We start from the raw sequence: 21,692 nt of genomic DNA on the forward strand, positions 1-21,692 counted from the left end.
AAACTACAAAGGTAATCAGTTTCACCAATATGCTCATAAAGAATAGGCTTTAAATTATACAAAACCTTGAATGTTTGAACCAAGTTGAGCAATTTAAATGTAATACCGTCAAACACACAGACACAAAAAAAAAATATGTAGACCTCTTACACACTTAAGACGAAGTAGGAAATCCCTCACTCTGAACTAAGATGGGAAACGCTGAAAGGGATTAATGTCAGGAAATTTTAAAAAAAAGTTCCATTAATACGAGGGATTTGGTCAAAGTGTATGTAAAACTTCTAAAAACCACTGAGCCTAGTGGGTGTGTGTGGATGCAGCAGGCTGCAAAGAGGGATCTTCAAAGCCATCAGACTTGAGCACAGCCACACAAACATGCGGGGTGGGGAAAAAATAAAAAAGCGATGCCTTTTCTTTGATCTATTGATGCATCCGGCAGGAGGAACAGAATACAAAAGAAAAGCCACGCGATTTTTGCAGTCGGGGCAATTTCATCAGCCTCTCTCTAGCCACCGCTTGATCATGGAAAAGTGAAATGGAGCCACATTAAAGCTTCGGTTGTGTTCTATCAAACATTCAATTTTTTCCCTGCCATACGTTCTTGCACGGCTTGAGCAACTGCTCCTTTTTTAGCTAAATAGACACTTTGAATAATTAACAAGGTTGGGAGTCAAATGAAACTATAATGAAATCGTCAGATGGGAGGAAAGTGGAGGATTTAAATGCCAATAGGGAACAGCCATTTTCTTCCAGTCTTGTCATTCTGAAAAGGTCACAGTCATGCATGTCTTCCCTTCTATTTGGGTGTTTTTATTAACACACCACAGGGAAATTGCTGTGTCACAGGATAAAGTGGGATGTCTCTTTCAATGAGCTGATGGTCTGGACAGTCTTTAGGAGGAAGATATTGGCAGAGGCGGCGAGTTGTTGGTGGAGTGGCAGAATTGACGCGTGGAGATGGATGATATTTCAAAAAAAACAAAACAAAAAAAAACCCAACCTCGTCTCAAGATGCGATTGTTAGCTTGTTGGCGAATCAATTTTTCTCTCTCTCTGCTAATAATCTCACAAACTGGCAGGACCGACGGCATTCTCATTCACCGTGTTACGGCTTCAGAGACAATTCCTTCTGGAAATAAATTGAAAGAGAGCACTTGATAAAGTTTGATAGTACTCGTGTAATAAAGCTGCTCATCCATTTAGACGACTGACTGCTCGCGGGGCTTTCGCGGCACATGACCCGCCGCCTCGCAGCACCTAATCATTGCCAACCTGGCCAGTTTATTTCCTGAGGATGCCATTTGGTTGCCTGTGTGCTCAGTTAAGCAGCTGCTTTCTCTAAGTTAATACTGCAGATTGGACCGCAGATGATTAAATTATGTGATAAACAATGTTCCAGGGGAGAATTTCTTTTATCCGTCACATGGACTGAAAGTATCTCGATTATCCTAAAATACGACAAGCTGTTTGGGGAGATCCTAGAATGATCTCGTGTTTTAGTCGTGCTCACACAGACAGACAGGGCGGCAGACTAAACTGTCTGTCAGAAAGTACTTTGTTTTACAGCTGAAGTCATATTACCGTGCCCCTTCGCAAAGTGATTGACAGATGGATTGAGACAGCAAGCCAAAAATAACAGAAAATACAAAGTCATCAGTCCCGCGGCAAGATGAGAACAGAGAAGGGAAAGACGATCGGCCCTTTAATGCACTTTAAGAGCTGAGTATTGTTCTTCTTTGACTTTCTTGGTGTTGAGTGAAATATTGTGGATGTTGACTGAAGGAAAAAAAACATTACAGGCAGTAGTTTCTCTAAGTATTGAGGCGTTATCGGTTCTAGATGTGCAATACATATTGCATATGCCATTATTTCAATTTTAATCCGAAGTAGGTGTGCAGGTGCAGGTAAAATTAGAAATTGTTCAGCCATCCAATACCAGTTTAGTTTTGCCTACAGTCTTGAAATCGTGCAATCCCATGTGTTTGGAAGTCAGACTAAAACTACAGAAAAGAATACGAGAAGATGGCAGTAAATGTTTCTATGGGCGGTGTTGGAGAAATGGTTTGCTTGTGCAAAGTTAAAAGAGCAACAGTGGCTAAGCTACTGTGTTTGAACATGGTTGATGGATAAAGCTGTCAATGGCTGCCGTCAGATTTCCAAAGAGGCAGATATTACGGACGTGCAACAAGTCTTGATGGCAGCAGACTAAATATGAATGGCACTACTCGCCCCCAAAACACAAGAAAAATCAGCTCCACTTTGCTTGCAGCAAAATGCATAAGTCGGAGGTTTTAGGGTTCTGCTGTCATAAGTGATTAGTCAAAAGAGGATCTTTCCTGTCAGAGTTGCGTCTGGAAGAGAAGACTGAAGCGGACGTGGAAAAGAACACCACAGCTCTCGTGCTGAAAGCCTGCAGTGTGTGAAGAGCTGGAAGAATTGAATCAAGTGTGGGCAAAAGTATGAATATGAAAATATGTCATGCCGTCTGTGAGGAACCTGAAGCTTTGATGTAATTTCCTCCAAAGTCCACCAAAGCTTTGTTTGAGACGAAGTTTTAAAATAACATTTGCATGGCTATCATGGTAATTTAACTTAAACTCTATTTATAGAATGATTAAAAAACAAAACAAAAAAAAACAAAAAACACGAATGAACCAGAAGGCAATTCCCCGTGAGGGTTGATTCCTGCTGGATTCTACTGGAAGAACTAAAGATGCTCATCTGAAGGACTTGAACAATAAGACTCCGGTAGATACTAGAAGCATTTAGCTCTTAAATTGTTTTGTTTATAACATGCTTGTTTGTGCATTTTGGTAATGCAGCTACTTTTCACTGAAGGTTGAATAATTTTAGATGTGGACTCTCACGAAATGGAACAATTGGCTTGGTGACGAATGTAACGTTCTCCGGGATTCTTTGTCTTCTGCCTCTTCGATAAGCGTGTTCATTTGGCGGTGAAGACAAGCAGCCTGTGGCCATTCATTAATAACTAATAACTGTGCTGACCTCTCTCATTATGACTGTCAAATATATGCCCCTCTTTCAGCCCTGTTAGACCTTTAAAGCGTCAGTCAAACTCACCAAGTCGGCAGCGTAGCGGGACTCTGCGAGGTCGACGTAAAGCATGATGCATACGATCACCGGCATCTTGCATTTCTACAGTGAAACGTATCCTTGATGTATGAAATCCCATCAGTTTTGTTTTCAGTGTTCAAATACTGAGAGAGGCTACTAAAGTCTAGTGATTTGTTCCGTCATTGCACACTTGAAGGCAAGACATCCAGCAGTGGAATATAAACATTGAGGTCTCTTTCCACCTTGGATGTTTTGTTTTTTTTCTCAGAAAGCATAGATGGTGAAAAAGAGACTAAGTCCTACCTTGAAGTGTTTTGTGGAAGGTGTAATATATACAAGCAGTGTTGCAGAACCTTAGGTGGTGAGCGGGCTTGCTCTTTCATATATTGAAACGGTAGAATATCAATAACTCAGCAGCTCTGAGATACCACAGCTGATGGTTGAATGCAGAGCCCTGCGCCGATCCCGTCAGAAATCTCATGAAGATGCTAGAAATGGTCAGAGGGCGTCTCGGTCCCAGCTTGAATTTTTTGGGGGTACCTAGTCTCGTAGCAAAGCTCAATTACCCTCAGTAATGAATAAACGTACGATATTGAACGATACGTAAAAAATGCAGAAACGAAATGGTTCGACGGGAAACCAAGGCTTCGTTTCTTGCGAAGCAAACATGCGAAAGTTGTTATTAAACTCTGTTAGTTTGGAAAATGCTTTGAAGCTTTTACAGTTGTAATCAATCAATGTCAAAAACATTATTCCACACGCTGTTGCTTTTAAAATTGAATATGTATCGCCTCAAGAGGCACAACTATTAGTCTTCATCCAGTTAGCTTTTCTCTGCATTAACGACTTGGACATTGTTTCATCGTTTTCATCTGCAAAGTCACAGAGAACTTGTCAACATGATTGTATTTGGGCCATCCAACTCATTAGTTTACAGTATTATTCTCTTTTCTAGCTAGGAGCTTATAATCTGTTTTAATGGAAAGAGCACTTCTTCATTGTGTGTAAGGATTAGACTCATTTGTGGTATCCTTAATTATCAAGTGATGAATTAAACAGGTGGATAACAATTCCTCTGTTTTCTCACAATACAAATAAATATATATATATAATTTTTAAATAGGACTTGTTAGATATCTGAATCTTCTAACACCAACAGTTAAACACTTTACTCTAAACCCTACCACATAAGTGGAATAGAAGCCCGTTACCATTGGTTTTAAAAGCAATATAAAATAAAAGAACTGAAGTCGGAACATCCTGGCGCCGCTAAAGCATGTAGGTTGTCGCAATCTGCTTCTCCAGGCAATTACTTCAGCATCGGATTGTGTGTCACTTCAAGGCAGACTGCTGATCAAGCCCGGCGAGATAAGTGCGAAAGCAGACGTGTGGTTGACTGAGGAGGAGCGGTACCACCACATTACGCTCCGCTCTCGAGTTAAAAAAGCCTGTTTAACAAAACACAAGCCCCAACTAACTTCCTCGGAAAGTCGGGGGAAATTCTGAACGCAGCAGGCAATGAAACTCAACTTCCTCTGTGGGATCAGAATGTGTGAAGCAGCATGGGGAACGGGTGAGAATTGGTGAGAATAACACAGAGAAGATGTCTGTTATGGAAATAGATGAGGAGTTTGATGGTGTTTGAGTATCGTGCAAAATCTTGAACTTGACTTATTGGGTCTGTTCGTGACTGAGAATGAATGCAAAAGCTTCCCTGCTATTGCAAATGCCTGATGGCAGTTTTAGGGAATAAGTGTGACATATATTGCACATGTGTCAAACTCAAGGCCCGGGGGGAACATCATTAAGACCCTCCAGTTTTTTAACAAATCTGCAAAACTCAAAGTTCACACAAAATTCACACAAAATCTGCAGATTCCCACATTTATTTCCCCTTTTTTTTTTTACTTCAAATTTTCCTCAAACTTTGAGTTTAAGTGACTGCTTCCTAAGCCTTCCTCGATGTCGAGCTATAGCCTGTGATCGATGCGGCGATTAATAAAAAGCCACGTTTAACATCATACATTAGCACAAATATCTTACAAATGTTTCTAAGTTGGCACCATAAAATCTATGATTTTAATCTAAAAAAAATATATATATATATATAAAACAATCACAAAATTCTGGTTGGTCTGGTCAGTGTGAAAAGATGTCCAATATTATTTAATTTTAAGAAACACTTATTGAATGCTGAGACAAACATCTCTTTACTGATATCTTAACAGTTTAGTGGGTTTTTCTCAACACATTCAGATTTTTTGATGTGGCCCAAATTGAAATTGAGTTAAACATCCCTAATATATTAGCTTTTTAAGGAGTAATAAATTTTTCACAAATGGCCAAGATGGTTAGGACTTTTTTTCTTCTCCTTTAGGGAAATGATATCGGCATCAATTTGGAATCACTCTGGTTATCATTGTTTTGATATATAAATATGTTGGGTGATGTAAAAACATTGAAGCATGACAGAAAAGCTAAACATAATAAATACATAAGGAGGCAAAACACTTCTTTTTCCCCACACTGCTGTGAGTTTTAGAATTAATAGCTTAGCTTCTAAATACTCTGCCAGTATTTTTCCAATGTTTGCACCGTTCAGCTACGTTTTCTTTTTATTTTTTTTCTTCTTTTGCTGCAGGACACAGTTTTGTTTGTCCAACTTTTAAAGTCAAGTGATCAAAGGCTGAGAGAGGGCGCCTGTTTTTTTTTTTTTTTTTTTTTTGAGATTTCAGGAGAGACAGAACAGCAAACCAGCGGCGTTTGGCCAGAGGTGTAAATAACTGAAAGCAGAAGTGGAGTTCGGGAAAGACGGCGGGGAGCGAAGGAGATGAAAAGGAGCTCGGTGAGATGACACAGACACGGTGGTTGCTCAAAGCCAGACGGGAAACCTGTGTAGAAATGCATATTTTTTGAAAGCGCTTTTAATTTGACGCCGCGCCAGCTCCCGTAGCCGCTTGCTGTCTTTGCCGAAGTTTTCTGAGCACAGTCCAACCGGGTATCGGCTCAATCGTAGCCGCACGATACCGTGTCCATCATTGGCAAAACTGGGGATTCATGTAAAAGCAAACGAAAATGCCAGCGATGATTAATTGAACACTTGTTGGTTGCAGCACAAACGAGCTGACCTTATGCAACCACATGACATTTAGAGGCTGATGAGACAAATGAGAAGGAAGTGTGGAAAGCCGAAAAAACTGAGCGGAGGAACAAAAATCTATAAATGGAAAGAAAAGGAGACCAAATCCAATGCAAACATGCAAAAAAAAAAAAAAAGAGGAAAAGTTGGTTGTTGTTTTTTTCCTTTTTCATTTAACGATTTTGGGTCAATGAGAAACAAAAAAGAAAGTAAACCAAGGAAGACACTAAAGTGAAATGTAGTTGTAGAGGTAGAAACAACAGTGGTGGAGTTGACCTGCCTGAAGTACTTCCTAAATGCTTCAGAATTGGATGTGAAAATATGTACCGTGGCAGACAGGCCATTTTGCTTCAAACCTTCACTGTATTTCCAAATATCCTCAGTTGTCCCTCTTTTTCTGCCACACATATTGCCTCCATTTAATTTTCTATTATGAAGGTCCAGACAGCCAGCCATGACCTGCTGCCCTGCTTGCAGTGTCTGTTCAATGAAAAAAAAAAACAAAAAAAAAACTCAGTCTTCCCAATGGAAGTGTAGAACTTTTCATTTCTATAATTAAAAATCCTTTTTACTCATCTTGTTTGGTATTGAAAAGTTCAGAGGAACTGAAGTTTGGGTTTTCGTTAACTGTAAGTAAAATGTTCAAAATATCACTTTGTGTGGCAAAGTCGATTTTTATCAGTTAAAGAAATTAACTTATTAATTTTTTACCCTATATAGTTCTACCTGCTGATGAAGGAGAGGCTTATATTTGTAAAATGTTAAAGTTAAGACAAAGATAGGGAAAAAAAAAACCAAAGTCCTCAAAAACATTTATTTGCTTGCTTATCACTTTAAGTAGCTTTACTTGCTCACGTTATTAAAAACAAATCTCTTTCTTAGTAACTTTTCCTCACTCGCGCAGCTCCTAAGCATGAGCTGTGCATAATGATGAAACTGTGGTTTTATTGAGGAAATTCAAGTATATTATGTTTTCTTCTGACATTGCTTTGAGTGTTTGCTTGATAAATAAGGCTGAGTGACTCCCCGCACAGCTAGTTTTATTCTGGTCCCCAAACTTCTGTTCTTTCATCTGTTATATGATCACAGTCAAATGGTGAAGCTTGGGTTTAAGATTTTAGCATTTAGACGGTCTTTCGTCTCTCTCTTTCTCTCTCTCTCTGCACCTTTAGTTTTTGCTTTCTTTTTCTAACATAAACAATTCATATTGATCTTTTTATTCTTCTTACTTCAATTCGACGCCCCGTGCGTTGCTCGCCTTGGTTTCTCCTCAGTTCTTTCTTTCTCTCTCGCGCGCCCCAGTTTACTCCCACCGGTTGTATTATAATCATCCATCCACCCGTCCTATCGTATTAATATGCTGTCGGCAGCGTGATTTCAGCAGTAGCTCTCTCCATTAGCTGGCACTGCATTAGTGCATTACGTCCGTGTGCACAGTGCTGCCTGTTACTCAGACGGACACATTAACAACATAATGGCAAACGACTAGCTGCATTCTAATGCTACCGAGCACGTGGGCATGCGTGTGCGCACGCACCCCTCCAAAGTTTGCTTAAATATTCATGCCGGCCCACATGAGATAATTATATTGTCAGACTTCCATACATGCTTGCACATACTTAAATACATCCTCCACATAAACACACCTGGTCAAGGCGGGGGGGAAAAAAAAAAGAGGGAACCTATTAGAGTTAATATTCACCCAGTCCGAGTCCAGGAAATAATGCGAATGCTAATGCGGCGAATGAGTCACATGCGTTTGCTCAGTGGGCAACACAATTCAAGAAGTGATTTTTAAAAAGTAGTGCCTGATATCTATGAAGTGGGTATAAAGTACGGCAGGAAGGTCAGGGATGAAGTTGAGAAGTTTAAAGTACGGCTAGGCTATAAAACAATATCCCAGGCTCTGAGCGTCCCGCGGAGCTCCGTTCAATGTGTCATTTCATAAAAGGGGACGTACAATACAGCTGCAAGGCTAAATTCCCCATCCAAAGTCGCAGGCGAGGGAAGGAGAGCATTAGTCAGACAAGCGGCTGAGTGGGTGATTCAGGTGAGATTATTCCAAAAAAATGTTTTGGACTAAATTCTTTGGTGAGGTAAAATGCGTTTCCCGATTCTCAGCACCAAGCAGGGCTCTTAAGCTTTCCGTCGGCTGCGCAATCACAACAACAAAACGCCGAAACAAATACGCAGCTAGCAGACGATTTTTTTTTTTCATCCAGTGTTTGTGCGCCTCCCATGTCTAATGCTGCTGTGGGGAAAACGCCCATGTCGAAAATCTCCACCGTTCCATCTGCTTTGCGATTATCTCGTGTCGGTCAATCGCATACAATCCCAGTAAAATGCAATGACATTTGCGCTTGTAACATGACAAACTACAAAAAAAACAAAAAAAAAACTACAAAAAAAACTAATGGTGTATGAATATTTTCGTAGCTACTTTGTGAGAAAATGTCAGTTGCAGAAAATGGATGGAAAACACGAGGGGTGTTCAGAAATGGAAACCGCTTCCTCTCAGCGCGTGTTCCTCCCTCAAAACACAGAATGATGGCGCTTCCCTCGAGACTACATGGAGCAGATAACGAGCCGGTCCTCCAGCTCTCTCGCCTGTACCGCTGCCCGGTGGGATGCAGGAATCATTCGTGTTGGTGGGTACCTTTATGAAAGTGGAACGTGAACAAAGGTCAAAAGTGTGCAAACGTCGTATTCCCCCTCCTTAGCCTCGTCCTTGAACGTTTCCAATGAGCTTCAGCTGTTTCCAAGGTGTGCGTATTAAATTAGCATTACTAAATATTTTCTGAGTGCAAACAACAGCTGCTGTGTATATCATTAAAATGTTTTTCCCAAAAACATACCAAGAAGAGAGGAGGGTGGTAAACATAAATGCAACTCACTAAACTTTAGACGACATAAGTTTATTTAGGCAACTCAAATAGCTGTGCTAACAAGCTAACTGTCTGACATGTGATCAAAGGAGCGTCATTTGATTGGCTGAAAGCTGAAGGTCGTCACACTGGCCGGTTAATTTTTAAAGGCTATTCTTTTTTTTCCATTTTTATTTATTTTTTTCCTGTCTTTTTGTTAGTGAATTTATAGCAAAGAAACTCAAGTAGATTAAAACACTGTTATAGATTCAACGTGTAAAAAGTCTGATTTGTTTGAGACTATATTTAATCAAAAGTAGCCCTTCGGTTTAGCGTCAGCAACTGAGCTACAACTTAATTTGTCTTTTCTTACTTCAAAATAAGGACTCAAATGTAAACAGTCATGTGAAGTCAGTTCCCTTCATATCAACAATATAAACTCTCTTTCTGCCTCTAAGAAAAAAAATTGCTTTTAACTTTACTCACAATGAGTGGACACTTTATCTGCTTCGCATTATGCTCCAGTGAAGGGTTAATTCGCCCTTCGTCGTTTTGTACCCAGGCTTTGAAAGTTCTTCCCTACCAGCTTTGCTTTTGCACTTGTAAACAAACCTTTTCAATTCTCTGTATTTAAAGAATTGCTAATCACATTGCTTTGGAATTTCAGTACTTTAATGTATTAGGGAGATGAATACAAAAATTTAGCTGAACTCTCCTTTTTCTATTCACTTTGTCTCTGTTTTACATTTAGGGAGCTTCACGCCGAAATGAGATATTAAAACGACCCAAAGTTGGTTTAAAAAATGGCAACTGTTTAGCCCCATTTCTGCACAGCAGACATGCACAAAACCAGCTTATATTGTCAAAATACGCGAAAAATAAAATAAATCCCTTAAATTTAGGATATGAAAAAAAGAAATTGCAAAAGTATGAATTGAAGGAGGGACAAAATCACCCACTCTTACTCTGTATGTGAACTGGGGAAAGCTCCATTTTCTCTTGCTTCTCACTAAATTGTTTTCAAACCACAGGATTTGTCTAAAACCCCCGTACGCCTTCATATCTGCAAAGCAGATGCTTAAAGGTTTTCTAGAAATAAGCCATATTTAGGTACGTAATTGAAATTTATTGACTTCATTAGGTACAACTAGCTTTTAGAGGTTCTGTTTTCTGCCGAAAACCCTTTTGAGGAAATGGCCACTGACCGAAGATTAAAAATTTCTTTCAATATTTAAAGATTTAACTGATTCTCTTCTGCGGGCTGTTAGTGTGAACCTTGAATTTAATGGGATTTGTGTTTTAATAACGGTATACAATCAGTTAGAGGATTTCAAATTGAAAAATTGAATAAAGTGATATGACCTTCTATATATTAGTTGCACAGTTATTGGAACTACCACTGTCTTGTTTCACTGCTAACCTGTAGGTGGGTGCGCACAAATGGTCTCTTAGTTATGCTTGGGAGCACAAGAAATAGATGAGCAGAAAGTCTCGCCATCTGCTGTGCCGCTGTTTGAATCTCGAGACAAATGTTAGAATGTCAGAGTGCATTTGTGCTTTTCTCCTACTCTGTGAAGACACCAGGACTGCTGTGGCAACAGGCTGTTAGGTTCTGCAAATTAGAGTGGGTTTAATCAGCGTCACAACAAACACTTGGGGGGGGATCATCTCATCTGCCTCTGCACAACACAAGATGTGAAGGAAACTCACCTACTAACTGGGATTATAGCGGCGAGCAACAGTTTTCAGCGTGTGGTGCTCAAACATTTTCAAATTTCTTAGTGCGCTTGGCTGGAACGCCGACGCTTAATGAGTTTGAATGCGGAAATGGGTGCCGCCATTTTCAGTTCTCCTCCGTGTTAACTCGACTGAATTAAAGCGCCAGTCTTGACAGTGCAGTCTTAAAATTTAAACCTTTACTCAAGCTGTGGTGCGGCGCGGACCAGGAGAGTGGAGTGTTATATTAACAGTGTTAGGAAGATACAAAGTGATTTTAGCAGCTGATGGTTGGTCTACGTTATACTCGCATGGCAGTGATTGCAATTGTTCAGAACCGATTTTAAAAAGTTGCTCGAACAGATATCTCCCAGTTTCAGTTGCAAAATTCATACAGTACAGTCAAAAAGACATGAAAAACATAAATCCATCCTGCCTTTTATCAACCACTCAGGATGGTGCTAGTTGAATAACAGTGTGGGAGAAATTTTTCTTTGCTCACCAGTCGCCCTTTTCTACCAATTCCTCGTTGTTTAATCTCCAAACGCCTGGCTGAGTGTCTTTGCCGATTATGTCCATCCCTCTATGACCACAGTGTGCCCGTCTTCTCATGTCTAACAGGATTATGCATCATTTCACAAATCTCAAATCATCACAAATGGCTTTTTGGTACGACTACAACTTCACTGCACTCGCGTCTGTTTTTATCTCTAGGCATGGACTGATGTTTAAAAGAAAAAAGTGTCACCTTTAAACTAACAGGTTTTATTGAAATCACGTTTGCCATCGATTCAGCTTTGTAAATTGTGAGAGCGTTTATTTCAGTCTTTCCAGTGCACAATGCTATTCAATAAAAGAGTGGGGGTAATTGTTTTTAATGATTTTTCTTTTATCTGCACAATAAACGTAACTAAAGCAACTGATGCAGACGGGATGGGAAATAAGCTTGCAGGGAACTATATTAACACACACATTTTTTCGTCTTATACAGTAGTATGATTTATGATGCGCTGTAGTTTGTCCACTTGTGCATTGCTCTGGTTTTAAAACTACATATGATGCAGCAGGCAAATTAGCAAACTTTTTTTTTTTTTAACTCTTCCTGTTATAAGTTTCCAAAGTGATGTACAAAACATGACTGAAGTAGCCACCTGCTGGGCTAATGGTTGAGCTCAGACGGGAGCCTACAAACCGAGACGAATCAAAACAGGTCACGCATGCATAACAAGGTAAGGAGTGCCGCTGCCCCCACAGTAACTCAAGAAAACACACACACCCCTTTTAATCAAAGCAATTGCTTAGTATGATTGAGTTTTGCATGGGTGCACGTGAGTGTATACTGCGTCCCGCTTTCTGTGAAGTTTGTCATTTTTGATTTTTCAAACAACTTGCATCAAACACCGTTTTTTGTTGTTTTGTTTTTTTTTTTCTTGCCCTAGCAGAATGCTCGAGTGATATCCAAAGACTTCCTATTGTAGCCCCTCGTTTGCTGCTAAGTTGTTTTTCATTAAGAAGATTGTAAGTGCTTTCCTCGCAGGTCTGCTGGCGTATTGCATGATGTATGAGGCTCATTTTAGAGTTCAGCAATGGAAATGCATGCCTAATGGGTTTGATACAAGGGAATACCTTTAGTAAAAATCAAACATCCTTTGAATCAAAACTCTCCAAGTCCAGCAGGTTTTGTTTGCTGGTTTTGTGTACGTACCAACTACTCTGTTTTTTACAAAGCAAAACAAAAAAAATAAAGTTCCCTAGCTGTTTTTGCCGTGCACCTGGAGACATTTACGGCTCCAGGCGCGTTGCGTCACCAAGAGAGCGAAAGCGCAAAACTTGCAGGACCAGACTGCGATTTTGTGCAACTACAGGAAAATCTAAAACATAAAGAAGTTTGAAGTTTGAATACTTCAAACTTCTTATGTTTGAAGTGTTCAAACATCAGAATACAATCTATCTCTCCGAGTCTCCAGGAAACGGGTGCAAATGCACATCAAAGGACAAAAGATGCTGCAATGACGCAAACTCCAAAACATACAAACGCAAAAAATGAAATGCAAGAAATCAACGCTACAAACAAACAAAAAATAATAATTTCAAAAATAAAAATGCTGTGGTTACAGAAAATGGAACCAAAAATCTACAATCCACAAAACAAATGCTAGCACAAAATGCTACAACTAGAGGCAAAATGCTGCAACCATCTCTGTTTGGAACATTCATGTGTTTGCAGAGCGTTTCTCTGTATGCTGCAGATTTGCACCCATTAGCCCAGGTAGTAAATGGTAGCCTACAAAGTAAAAAATAGCAGTTCAAAGAAAATTCTGTCTGACTACTGATGCTATTTGGCCATAATTCTTGTTGAGCGGGTTATGTGAGGAACTGTTGCCATTCTATAACTCTGAACTAGTCTGTCCCTTTCTCATCCAACACCAACTTGCAGTAAGCCAGTAGTTTCAGAAATGCCCAGACCAGCCAAAGTGACATTTCATACCACTTTCAAAGTCATTTTGATGCCCTGTCCTTTCTAGTTTGGTGAGATCTCCTGAAAGTTCTCTTAACCATGTTTGGATACATGTTTGGGGGTGGATTAGTACACTACTGGCAAAGACAAATTTAAATTCCCCTCAAATTTATTTAGGTCATTGTGAAAAAACCAGCTTGGAGGACTGAATCCAGTACATGTCATATTCCCTTGGTGTATGTTTGGGAGCTAATTTGATGTGTCAGGCTGTCTTTGGCATTTCAGGCATGTCATAGAGAGAAGATGGTTGCCTACATGTGTCATGGCAGGTTTGCTGCACAGAAAGGACATCTGAAAATGGTATCCTATTTGTGTGGTGGCTCGTAGATGTATGAGAGCATGTTTGTCAGCTGGTTGCCTGTAAGTGTATGCAAGTGAGGCTGGAAGGCCTAAAACTCATAGCACCTAAGGGCAGCGAAGGTCATCCACCTTGTGATCTAACCCCTGGGAGATTAAGACGAACGGCCCATAAGCACCTCTAGTTCATGCCAAATTTGCTCAGGTGCTGGACGGGAGCAAAGGAGGACCACAGTAAAGGCCCCTGATCCCAGTTCCCAGTGTTTCCATGGGTGTCTGTGGTAATATCCACACACATGCCCCTGCAGGCACACCCAGCCTCCAAAACGCCACAGTCCATCAGGGCACAATCCAAAGCTCCCAGGCCCCATTTCGTCCCACCAAGACCCTCACAACCTTACCCCAGTAAACCCCCTTGCCACTCCTACCCCCAGTATACAGCCAAATCCTGTCCCTCTGGTGGTAGACGCCACACCCTCAACCCAAAGTGACACCTCCATGCTGGACCCACCGCCGCCCAAGGGCAGCACACAGATGTCCAGCAATGCCTAGAGACAACACTGCCTCTCTGCCAGCAGACTTGGAGAGACTCTTAGTCATTTAGATTATTTGGGCTGCTTCATTTGCACACGTTCGGGTCAGAAAGGTTTAAACAACAGGAGGACACACTCCTAGTTTTATATGCTACTAAAAGGTGTTCAATGATTTGGAACAATAGGATGGTTTTTAATTTTTTTATTTATTTCCCTGAGTAGGCAGCTGGTTTGTGTGTTTTTGAATTTCTTGTGCAGCCCTTGTGTATAATTACTAGATTTGTATTCAGGGCATTCAGAGTTGGGTGGTAACAGATGGGCATTTGTTCTGTGTGTGCCAGTCGGTGTTGATTTCAGTGAGTTAGATACAGTGCTGTGAAAAGTGAGTGTGTACGATAGTGAGAGAAGGAAAAATAATGATTTATCAATAGTTATATTAAAGGCTTTAGCCTCAGCTGCCTGCCTCCTGTCCTTTTTTGCGTCATATTTCTCCACTCCCTGACAAACTCAGACCTAAACCCTCTGTAAAAGTTTGTAAGGTGTTGCATTTTCCAGTGAACCCTCTGACTTTGTCTCCTCCCCAGCATCTGCAGCAGCAGCAGGCAGAGATGCATTTCCAGATCTGTAAATCTTTGTGTTGCAAGTTCCTCTTGGAAATTTAAATGAACTGATTCAGTGGGTTGGTGTTGCATCTTACATTTTTTTCCTCGCCATTAGATTCCCCCCCGTCTCTCCTGTCATGCATCCATGAATGTTGTGCAGCTCTAAAAGGGGCATTTAAACAACTTGATTGCATTGCTATTCGAGAACGAGTGCCTTACAAATTGTCAAATATTTGGATGGACATCGGGGTTGGATTAAGCTATCCTGAAGTGGATCTGTAATTAGTCAATACCTCCTTTCCAATAGCTTGTAATCCAAGCCTTTCATCTTGTCTCCAAGGTGATTACAGCAAGTCATCCTCCTCCTCCTCAATTAGAGGTAACCCTCGTGCCGTCAAATTGCAGAGTCCACTTGCAAGTTTCACACAAAAGCCACATTAGACTAATTATTGGTTTTACAATTTATCTGTGATTACCTGCAAATGTGTGTGTGTGTGGGGGGGAGGAGGGAACAGTCTTGGGGCCTAACTGGCAGCTGACTACAGTTTTATCACAGTTTACAAATCAAATGCTACAAGCACCAATCAAAGGTGTAACATTGAAAAATAAACTTTAAATCCTAATTGATCAATTTTCCACGTCGACATTGTCCGTGTTTATTCCGTAAATGTAGCACTGCGTTAATCAACCACTTAAATTGTCACGTTGTGTTTTGTTTTTTTATTATAAATGTAAAGTTTTTCTTTAACCTATGCTAAGGAAAATAATAAATAATAGATTCATAAGTTATAGTAAAGTGGAACAAAACATCACCAGACCATCTCTCCATCACCGCCATGTTTGAATGTAGATCAAATTATGATGGATTATTATTATTATTATTTTTTTTTAGATATTTACTTTATGTTGAACTTCTGCTTGGTTGCACAGGACTGGCATTACTCAACCCTGGATGCATGTTGTGAAATTTTATCTCATATTTCCACAAAATGTGGTCAGACATTGTTTTCATGTATCTTTTCACATTTTTCCCCATAATGCATCAATTCTTTAATTAAAAAAAAAGTTATTTGTCTTCACTTAGGCAATCTTGGTCTTATTTTGACTTTCACAAACGAAAATTGAGGCAGCCATTGTTTCAGTTTTTGAATTTTTAACACGGTTGATCAAATATATTCAAACATTATAATAATATAATAGTGAATCGCGGTTTCCTTTACTTCTTTAAGTTACAAAAAAAGGGACCTGAAGTGAAATGGAAACATTAAATAGTCCCTATAGGACAGTGAAACAATTATTCGAAACAATTCCCTCTTTCAAGTTTGACCTGCGTCTTCCAACGTCATTTTGATGTCAAAGACACAAACGGGCGCCTTCTTTACTTACTCCTACTCCTAGGTGCTACATAAGCCATTTTGAGGCATCCTTTAAGGATTGAGCACAGCTGATAATGGCTATTTAATGGGCTGCTAACATTTGAAGTCAGTTTTCAGAGGCAAAGCAGACGGGGTGTAAAGCGGTCTTGCTGGGCGAGTCCCATGGCTTCGGTGGTGAAGCATTATCACCATCAGACCTTCTCTGCTACAGTCTGCCACTGAAGAGCTCCTGGGAATTAATGGCTCGCTGGGCCATTAATTCACTCGCTCGCTTATACATAAGTCTGTGAGATAAAAACTAGCTAAGAGACCTTAGACAACCATCGATTCAGTTCATTATCTGCGTCTTAAGCTCTCTGCACTTTAACACATCCGAGCGTACATGACGCCGTTCACAAATTACACCATCAAGATGAAACATGGCAGCGCTGTTTTTTTTTTTCCCCCTTTTTTTTTTTTTTCCTGAAAACATGAAAAGAGAAATGCCACCAGGAACGCATGGACATTTTGGATGAATTTTAAAATGTACTCCATGTCTTATTCTTTTGTTCTGCCTTTTTTTTTTTTTTTGTAGTTTCCCCCCTTTGAAAACCTTTGTTTTTTTTTTGCCTTTGCTGAAATCAGTCTCCCTTTTGTTCATTTATGCCGCACAATGGTCGCTTTTCTATTTCCTTTTTTCATCTTCCATCGGCGTCGGTTCTTTTCGTCTCAACCTTTTAGCAGACTTAAACAAGTCCCTTGTTTAATTTCATTCACTTTTTACTTCCATCTGTTTTTCCTGGGACTTGTCACTTTACCAAATCCTCTGTTTGTGTTGCACCAATTATCTCCGTTTCCTCTCCTTCAGTTTCTTCATCTTTCATCTCTTTCTCACTTTGCCTTTCTCTGTTGGATGTTTCCTCCCATAGGCTTTTTCTTTCTTTTTCTCATCAGTCCCCTTCTCTTCCCTTTTCTCTCATGCCTCCTCTTTTGTCTTTATGCTTTTGCTAAACATCCCCTCATTAGTTCTCACGCATCTGTTCCGATGATTGTTACCCCCCGAACCCCTGTCGCTTTCTTTTGCAGTTTGCTTTGACGAGATGATTGCTGTTCACCTCTGCTGTCTTTTCTCTTGTTTTTTTTTTGTTTTTTTTTTCCCTCAAAAGTTTTTAAACCGTTGTTTCTCCTCACCTCTTCTCATTCTTTCTCTGCATGCAGATTTGTCGATGCCTTCGCGGCTCGTCCAATCAACGCCTCGTTTCTCCTCTAACGTGATTAAATTAAGTTGTTTCCTATTGAAAAGTTTTACTCTGCCAAAAATATGCTCAAAAGGTGTTTTGGTATTTGATAGCCATGAGTAGAACAGTAATTACGTCTCTTTTGGATTAAGTAAATGAAAATAAAACAAAAAAAAAAGAAAAAAAAATGCAAATTATTAGTTCCTGCATTCAAAACAAGAGGATTTTTTAATCTCCTAAATATTAAATGTTCTCCAAATCAGAGGTACACAGACCTTGAAGCATTTAACATTCAGCTGCAGCTAATTTGGGACGTTTAACTATGGTTATTTACTTTAATTTTATTCTACTTTCACCATTGATTTTATTTATGCTCACTTTACTCTCATTTCTCTTTTTCTTTATTTATTTCCTGTACTTGGCACACTGGCTGAGGTAAAATTTTACCCCCTTCACCCATTTGACAAAATGTACCCGAGGCAGGAACAAATCGACTCCCTGTGGCAGATTGCTACTTTTCATGCTTGAAAATAGTTGGGTGGGGAAAAACAACTGAAACTGCAAAAGTATGAAATTGAGAAGGAGTGAGATGACAAGCAAGCCACTCGGGTATAGCAACAGTCTGCAACTTTGAGTCTCATGCCTCCTGTAATGATGAACACACAAAGTTTATGCCTAAATGGTGCACAAACTGGCAAAATAAGACATTTGTGTACTGGATTTACAATCCCGTCGATCGGTCGGGATGAAAATCAGCCTGTTCTGGTCATCGACTTTGTATAAAACCAACTCTCTTCTATATCACTAAAAGCACTTTAGTGGACAAACCCTGCAAGAAGATGTGCAAGGCATTTTTTTTTAACACAAAGTAAAAAAAAAAATAAATGAGATATTGAAGTCAAAACTATCGGAATAGGACATAAATGGGAAGAAGAAGTGGTGTTTGTCTGGGATCTTGTAAGGGTTTTTCTCTGTCTAGTCTCAGCCAAGATGTGATTTTCTTTTTTTTTTTAGTATTTACTTACTTCCCTGTTTTCGGGTTATGTTGTTTTGCATTTCATGCCCACCGCACCAAGACCCTCAAAGACTCCAGAAGCCCGGCGGGGTTGGGGGGACGAGGGGAATCTGCTAATAATTTGTGCCACACAAAGGCAAAGGGACAAATTGTGAGGGAAAAAAAACAAAAAACAAAAATAGAGACAGATGGACTCGGGCACAGACAGTGGGGGGAACCGACAGTGGAATCTCAGCCACAGCCATCTTCTGTCGGGTAAATTAGCTAGATAACATTCCTCAGTGCCAGTCCTCGTCTCATTAAATGGAAACTCGCGCTGGCTATTAAAGGGCTGAGTCAAATTTTGAGCAAGCAAACAATTCCTCAAACCGACTCGGATCAATTTCGCAGTGTGGTGCGCCTGCAGTAAATGCAGCTAAGTTTTCCCGATTTATCATTCCTTGCGCAGCATGGGGGAAACGTTTTATGGTCATTTTTTAGTAACACCTGGAAAGCATGCGCATTTGCGTGTTTTCTTTTTTTTGTTTTGTTTGTTTTTTATTAATTCACATTTAAAGCGCATTTAAAACGAGGAAATCCCACGTGTTCACGTTCAGCAATTGGCGCACCTGACTCAAAGCGAGCGTTTCGGTGTAACTGCTCGGAAACGACACGTGTTCCTGCACCCCACTGTATGTCTGAGATACAGAGGCAATGTGTACGTGTAAAGCATCAGGGTTAATTAGCATCACTCCACTGCCATCTATCAACCTAATGCTCAGTCTCTGGCCCTTGACAGCTCCATTACCGCCAGACACACACGAGGGCCAGTTTAGGTCATTGTCGGGCCTCTCTGTTCGCCGTACGAGAACAGTCATACTTCAAAATATCTGTTTTATGAGAATATAAGGACTGAAAGCAGCAGCAGCAGCAGAGATGGCTCACGGAGTTTCCAGTTATTAACTATTCAGCAGGGTTCATGAGATAAATGTCTTTGAGATACGAACAAAAAAGCCACAGACCTAGATTTTTTTTTTCCTCCTCTGAAGGTACAACTTCTGCTTTTTATTTATCAGCTCGGTTCGAATGTGCAGTCCAGACTGATCTATTCTGAGGGATGAACCTGTTCCCCACCACTGCCAGGACCATTAAGGAATAAACGGCATAAGAAGTAAATGTCTATTTTGGCAAGATTTCTTGGATTAAAGGATGTTGGTTTTGCTCCAAAGGTGTTCCCACTGATGGTTCAACAAAACATGACTAGTTTTGCAAGTTATTAGAAGTAACATATATACATGTTTTTTTTGTTTATTTTTTTTTACAAAATAAGTTGGTTGTATGTGTGTGTATTGATTTTTTTTATTGACAGAAAACATAGTCTACTCCTTTGCTTAAGGGGGAATAGATTTCCATTTTTATGGATGAGGGAAGTCTACTTCATGTTTTTACTGTGATTAATTTATACCTAGAAGACTGGATGTTTTCCATAAAAACCACACTACATGAAATCTTTTTATTTTTTTATTTTTTTTTGGCTCATTTCTTGGGCTTACCAACAAACTGATTTGTCTTTTTACATGACTGTAATGCACAGCGTTATGGATCTTTACGAATAGTGAAATTTCAGCATACCGAGTATCGCAACGTGTAAATAAATACAAAATGAAATTGGCTTGATTGATCTAAAACTCATCACTGTATTGTGATATTAAAATATTTCAATTATTTATTTTTTTTTTTTTAGAAATCTTTCAAATCATCAGAAATGCTGTTGAACCATCTCAGAAAATATACTTTTAACTACTATAACTACATATTTTTATTGTTTCTTTTTAGTTATTTTTAAATACACAAGTGAAAAAACACGAGTCGGTCATGATTTTGAAATCTGTGTCTTTTTCAAATACAGAGAATCTCGCGGGGAATTGCTTTGTTTTTCCTCTTTGGTGTAAAATTTCACCCTTTGCAGTTTGCCTAACGTCAATTACATGAATCTGAATAATTAGATATCAAAGTCTGCTTTCCTAATAAGGTTTTGGTAATAAATGTTCATTTGCATGATTCCACTTCAGCCCTAATTTACAGAGAGCTTACAAAGAACCGAAAACAATCTCATTGTGTGAAGGCATCGGTAAAAGGAAGGGAAACTTTAAACATTGTGATATGGTCTTTTGTCATTATTGATCTCCCGTAGCTTCAAAGGCTTTTGCTTTGCACCAGTGTCCCATTCTTTGGACTTTATCTCGCAACCCATTTTGATATATTTTCAAATGACAACACAGATCAGCAGCTAATCCAATAATTGTTCTAGTTTTCAGTGTGCATCTAATTGACAGACTTGACCGTCTGACACCGTTATCCCCCCTCAACCCCTCCGGCTCCACTGAGACGAATCTGGAACGTCATTGAGCGCTGATTAAGAATCGCACAATGACACGATTACAGACAATTGCGTATCGAGACACAAAACAATGCATCACCCCGCTGATAAGCATGAGAGAGTGAGAAAGTGTTAATTAAAACACATCAGCCTGCTCCATTTTCTTGGATACACTTGTGATTTCCTCTCTCCCCCTCTCACATGCTCTCACACATATTCATTAGAGCAAATGGAATTAAGGGGATTGAAGGAATAATCTTCTTCCACAGCCATGTGGGGGAACCGAGCCATTAATTTCCCACCTCCAGTTGCACTTGCTTTGAAAAACCTTGTCGGTGCAGGCATTAAGTTAAATATGCTCACTCCGACTGGGTTTTTGTACTTATTCACACCGTGTGTGTGTGTTTCTGAATGACCATTAGATGCAGCGTTATAGGAATGTCTACCAGGACGTTTTTTTCTTGGTGTGAATGTGGATAGAATTTGGTCTGAGCCTGCAGCAGACAACACTGGATGTTACTTCATTTGTGCCCTGCTCTCTTTCTTTTACAGCTCTAGATTTTCCTTCTCTATTCAAAGTAATATTTTGGGGGAAATAACAATAAGATGACTGTGCCGTGTATAGATGAGTGCGTCTCTGTCTGTGGTGGTCTGTTTTCAAATTGAGGCGAGAAATAACAAAAGATCAAAGTATCAGGTTTGCCCAGGTCATGTGGTTTCTTTCTTGTAGCTGTTGTAAACAGACAAAAAAATAAATAAAATAAAAAAACAGCCTCATATTCTTCCAGGAGTGCATTCAGTCCTCTTTGAAATGGATATTCACATATTTAAATGTACACAGAGTGGGGAGACAAAAAAAAGAGAGAAAAAAATAGCAGAGACAGACATTAAGTCACTCCTACGAAGGCGCATGCAGTGCAGAGCCAAATGCACACAATTTGTTTCCTCAGTTGTTTCTGTCTGCCTGCATGCCTTTTGATT

The 21,692-nt window shown here is 39.8% G+C and overlaps 1 protein-coding gene across 8 annotated transcripts in view; it reads left to right on the forward strand.

Annotated features, from left to right (window-relative positions):
* Positions 1 to 21,692, forward strand: part of grm8a (glutamate receptor, metabotropic 8a) — a 255,278-nt gene that overhangs the window by 74,191 nt on the left and 159,395 nt on the right. Inside the window, exon 1 of one of the 8 annotated variants that reach the window (XM_016664556.1) lies at positions 5,826 to 5,920. The exons of 6 other annotated variants lie outside the window; for them this stretch is intronic. In XM_016664556.1, the coding sequence (XP_016520042.1) occupies positions 5,906 to 5,920 (15 nt within the window). In that variant the 5' untranslated portion in view covers positions 5,826 to 5,905. Of the gene's footprint in view, positions 1 to 5,825; positions 5,921 to 11,996; positions 12,024 to 21,692 lie in introns of those variants that run through there. One more of the 8 variants, XM_016664560.1, reaches the window with a different exon arrangement.

The sequence above is a fragment of the Poecilia formosa genome, unplaced genomic scaffold (genome assembly GCF_000485575.1).
Source record: "Poecilia formosa unplaced genomic scaffold, Poecilia_formosa-5.1.2 Scaffold9, whole genome shotgun sequence".
NCBI classification, from domain to species: domain Eukaryota; kingdom Metazoa; phylum Chordata; class Actinopteri; order Cyprinodontiformes; family Poeciliidae; genus Poecilia; species Poecilia formosa.